The 5,207-nt window shown below is 37.6% G+C and overlaps 2 protein-coding genes across 2 annotated transcripts in view; one reads left to right on the plus strand and one right to left on the minus strand.

The window, feature by feature from the left end:
- LOC105174932 (40S ribosomal protein S8) lies at window positions 1,813–4,163 on the minus strand. Its single transcript, XM_011097192.2, has 5 exons — window positions 4,005–4,163; window positions 3,833–3,905; window positions 3,015–3,342; window positions 2,549–2,721; window positions 1,813–2,082 (listed from the first exon to the last, which is right to left on the minus strand). The coding sequence occupies exons 1-5, from the start codon at window positions 4,006–4,008 to the stop codon at window positions 2,001–2,003; spliced, it is 660 nt and encodes a 219-aa protein (XP_011095494.1). The 5' UTR covers window positions 4,009–4,163; the 3' UTR covers window positions 1,813–2,000.
- The window catches only part of LOC105174933 (probable cytokinin riboside 5'-monophosphate phosphoribohydrolase LOGL10), a 1,936-nt gene continuing 1,016 nt past the window's right edge, over window positions 4,288–5,207 (plus strand). Inside the window, exon 1 of the mRNA XM_011097193.2 lies at window positions 4,288–4,734. Coding sequence (XP_011095495.1) covers window positions 4,522–4,734 — 213 coding nt within the window. The 5' untranslated portion in view covers window positions 4,288–4,521. The remainder of the gene's footprint in view (window positions 4,735–5,207) is intronic.

A 5,207-nucleotide genomic window follows, 5' to 3' on the forward strand; every position in this document is an offset into this window, starting at 1 on the left:
GATCAAGGGATAGTGAGGAGACTGGTAATAGTATGGAAAATGAGGTACAGATTGTGATGCATAGTTTCTTCGATTTGTTGAAGGACTCAACAAGCAAGACATGAACCTGGAAGTGGATGGGAGCTGAAGGTGTCTCAAAGGTGGTTGTTTAGTAGAACCATAGGGTCAAATTAGATGTAGATCGACACTTCTTCACAATCATTCTTGTTCAAGGAAAAAAAATACCATTATATGATACGCTCAAGATAAACTTTAACTTAATAATTAAATTTGATGAATGAAAAGGTTATATTATCGGTATCTTGAGCTATATTCGGCGTAAGCCCACCTCTGTAGGATTTCCTCAACTGTGATGAGCATGGACAATATTACAGTTTTATTCAAACTATTAAGTTTCCCGAAATTTAGATCCATATGATGAGGATCTTCAAGGATGGTTGCTTCTTTTCATTTTCCCAACCACTTTCACATTACTAATTTGGTCAGTAGTTAAGTCTGGAAGCACTAGAAACTAACATAGGAGACGGGCAGCATATTTTATGTAGAAAAGAAATACAATCAAAATTATAAACTGAACAGATGGATTCTGGATTTGCTAAAGCATAAGAGAAGATGCAGTTTTACGCCTTTGGATATGGTATACATGGTATTGATTTAGCTGATTGTTTATGGTCATAAGTAGAGAGTCTTTATCAACTAATTGGGAGGGGTGCAGAAGCTAGATCTGTATTGATAGGCAGCATCAGCATACCATGATTCTATTTTTCACTCTTTATATTGATTGTAGATTAGTTGGCGCGTTCACCACCTTTTCTGCTGACTTTCACTGATATTGTCGTAAAACAAAGTTGTCTTTTGTATTGCTTAATGTGAGTGAATGATACTTTCCTATGTCTTCTTCTGTGTTGCCCAGTAGATCCAGTTTATTTAGAGAACACAGTTTCAGATGGTGGTGTGCTTTGAGGCTACACCGAAGAAGTTGGCTGCAACAGCAGCGCTCTTCCTTACTGGTGGCGCATTGTTTGGATATGGTTTGCATCTTTGGTACGTCAATGCTGCTCCTCAACAAGCTCGGATCAAAGCTAGAAATGACTTTGTAAGAGAGAGATTAAGAAAGAAATATGGGAAGCCATAAATTGTGCTCCTTATTCTCTTATATTTCATGTTGGTTGATGATAGAAAACATTATTAAGGAATTTATGCAGCTTCAAAGCCGCATTCATCAGTAAGTGTCAGAAAATGGGTTATGTTCGAATCTCATGAGCCCTTAAATCATCCTCGTCGGTGTCACAGTAATCCATTTCCTGAGCCAATCTTGTTAAATATTCTTTTAAGTATCATATAATATTTGTGTATTCTGGAGTCACAGTTTGACGCATAGAAGATTGAAGGCTGGGAATGCACCTATGCAATGTTGCATTCCCCATCAGCGACTGTTTGAAAACTGTTGGATGGTCATGGATTTCTTCAAATGTTCACATTTTTTGGTGCTTCGCACAGCTTCTGTGCTACAGATTTTGATTTTCTAGCACGTGTCATCAGCATATTGACAATTTTCGAATTCAATAAATATGAGCACATCTCTCTACAGCAGCTTCTTATTGCCTCCAAGAAAGTATTAGCATCTTACTATACAAGTAAATGCACTTGATAGTTGATTCAGTTTTTTTCCTAAGTGTTAAGCTGACTTATAGTTACTTTTTTCCCAGTCACTAGTAATTACCATAAAGTCAGAAGTTTTGAAAGAAAAGCATCATAACAGAATAAATGATAACTAGCGGGGCTCAAAACGATAATTCAGCAGCCTGAACATCAAAGCAATCAGCAAAAGCAAAAACTTCAATATAATTCTCCTCATGAAATCAAAAGTATGATATAATTGAAAAGTTCAATGGACTCTAAGATGCTCATTTTGTTCCCAACATAGGACAAAAAGGAGAAGATAAGATAAAAGAAAGCATTCTCTGGGATTGGAAATTTTGGTAAGCTTGGGACAAAATTTAAGCACCGCCAGCGCCCTTTCCCTTCTTCCTCTGAAGTTTCTTCATGTAGAACTCCAACTCCTTACCCTCCAAAATGTACCTATTCCAAGAAACAATTTATGCCATGACAAAGACAAAAGCATGTATGGAACCATATGAGCCCATATTATAATTAAAACTTAAAGTGGAGTGTTAAGTAAGACGAGCGTGGATTAATATCCTAGAGTCAGAATGAAATTCCATAATTTGGACAAACAAAATTTGATATTTTGATGCCCCAACTATCCTCCATCAAACTATATAGATGTAATAAGAGTTACATGAAACTAATGCAATTTTGGATTAGTAACTGAGCCAATGAAACAAATACATGCACTTTATACACATAAATTTAGACCCCAGAAAATGTGTATATTTTGGATATTCAGGTAGTGTCCTTCCTGGAAGCATTATGTGTCTCGCAACAAGCTCATTGCCTCTTATTGACCTCATAGGAACTCATCATTAGACCTTTAGTATTTTTTGTAACAAAATTTAACAAAAGAATCAAGAGCTAAATTACATACCCATCAGCACGCCCACACTGGCCAGGACGAGAGGAGATTGCGGCTAACAAACGACCACCACCAAATTGCTCCTCAATATGTTGGTCAATCTTGCGATCCTGTTGACGCTTTTCTAGTTTTCTCTGGACATGGTTGCTCTTCTTTACCTCTTCAGTACCGGCAGCCTCAGTCTCCTAAACCAGGTCCAACAAAAAAGAGCAAAAGGATTTAAAGAGGAAATTCACAATAGAAGAAACATAAATACAGACAGTTGAACATCAAGGATTGACCCTGTAGATAATAATGCTATCCTAAATTATTATGGGACTTCTCCAGCTACCACACAATCTTGTCTTGTTCCTAATGTCTTAGCACAGTAAATATGTATCTCTGTACAGATAATGATTGTGTTCCACAATTTTATCCACCAAATGAGGCAGAAAGGAAAACTATGACACATGCAAGGAAAACGGAAAGACAAGCATACTTCTCCTTCCTTCTTGGCAGCAGTCTTCTTCTTGCGACCAATGTCCACTCCATAATGTTGAAGATACCACTGCTTGAAGGGTGCAGCATCCACTTGAATGATAGCACCTTTCACTAAAGTCTGGGTCCTAACCAATTCATTATTTGATGCATTATAAACGACATCCAGAATACGAGTCTTTCTTGTTACAGCTTCACTCCCCCAAGAGAAGTTTCCTGTATCCAACCTCAAGGCCCGCCATTTCACATTACCTCCTCGAACTCTGACCCTGCGCACTGTCTTGTTGCTCGACAACTTTGTATTTGCGGGTTGTCTTCCGAGCTCATACCTAGTAACACACAATAGAATTAATTAATCAAATAGCAATAATAAACAGAGCTCTAAAGATCCAGTCATAAAGTACATCAAATTGCTCTGGTAAACCTAATTCAGAATCACAATCACCGGCAGATGAGCTTCAGACATGCTTAACAGGCCTTGTTTAACTAATAAACTAATAAAGAAGTGACTACCAGAGAATCAGATATAACAAATGTCACCAATTGACTGATAGATGAGGATCTAATAAAACAACAACTCTCTTTTCGTCCAAGGATACGAGAATATCCATTCTGGTTAAATTTGCTTAGAATAAACTGGTATTCAATTCCACAGAAGATCAATGCACTCAAACTTAAAACTGAAATTTTACAAGCATTAAACAAAACTCATAGTAATTTATATCCCAAAAAGAAAAAGAACAAAAGGGGATATATCAAAATAATAACTATATAGAATCACGAAAAAATCGAAGTAAGAGGAAAAAAACTGGAAATTACTTTCTCTTCTTCCTCCAAGCCTTCTTCTTTCCTCCAGTGGCACGCCTCTTGTGCATCGAGTCCCGTGAAATACCTGGAACAAACCAGTATCGCAATCATCTTCGCTTCAGAACAAATATCGGAAAGATAATATCTGAAAGTATACCAAAAGGAGAAATAATTAATCTTTTACCCATGATTTTCGGCTGTGGAGTCTAGGGTTCCGATATATCACCGATGTAATGCAGACACGGCAACGGCGGTACAATTGCAGCCAGCCAGCGAGAGAAAAAAGAACCAAAGTGAGGTTGCAGGATTTAACATACACTTTGCCAAAACCCTATCTGTCTAAATTACAAATATATCCTCCCAGTAGATCCAAACGATGCCGTATGAGTGTTTTTGCCCTTTTAAAATATTGTACGCCCCTACATCACAACGTAGGACTCCGGATATCTTTGCATTATCCTACGAGACACCCCAGTATTTTAAAATATTTCGTAATTACCCCTCAGTAACTTTTTCATTTCCTTTTCATCCTTCTGCTTGGGAAAAATCGAACTACATTTCTCTCTGTTACATCCCTACAACAGAGCAAGAGAGAACCCTATTACAATTCGCAGAACTTTTGAGCTTTTGCTCACGAACATATATGCCGATCAACAGAATTTGATACGAACGGCAGAATCTTGGTTCTTGGGAGGTTTGTAATGGGGTTTTCACTCGCTAGTTCGAGTTCATTGTGGTACTGTTATCTGAACAAGGAACCTGCTTCGAAGGGCTTAAAGACTGTTTATGGTGACGGACATCAAAAGATCACGGTGAAATTGAAGATTCCTGGGCTTTACACCCACCAATCAAGAAGTTCTTGTTGCTGCAAGCTTGAGGGAATTGATTTTGAGGAGAGAACGAGCCCTGGTGAGGTATATTTTCATGTGAATGTATCTTTTTATGATGAAAGTTCGTGTCTTTGTTTCTTGTGCTGTAGAACAGATAGGAAGTTCTGTCCTTTTTCTGTGAAAACGGCGTCATTTGTGTCAGTGTAATTGTTATAAAAATTTCAATTTCAGCATAATGTTGGTCGAAGGTGGAATCCTTTCTCTTAGAAGTTAATGCATGAATTTGGTTTCACTATGCATTCCGGATTCCGGAAGAAATATAACACTGGATATCGATTATTGTAGTTTCTTTCATTTGATACTGAGGGATAGACAGAATAACTTCTAGTTCAGTTCTGTTTGATTGCCGGGATGAGTGTGATGGTCATGTCAAGCAAGCAGGACATAAGTGGAAGAAGTTAGAGGAGCTAAATCTTAACATGAAATTTGGGCAAAATGAAAGTTCTATGGATTCTTCAGTTGCTTTATGTGGAATGTTGGCCATGAAATTCTTTATT

The sequence above is a fragment of the Sesamum indicum genome, linkage group LG12 (genome assembly GCF_000512975.1).
Source record: "Sesamum indicum cultivar Zhongzhi No. 13 linkage group LG12, S_indicum_v1.0, whole genome shotgun sequence".
Classification (NCBI taxonomy): Eukaryota; Viridiplantae; Streptophyta; class Magnoliopsida; order Lamiales; family Pedaliaceae; genus Sesamum; species Sesamum indicum.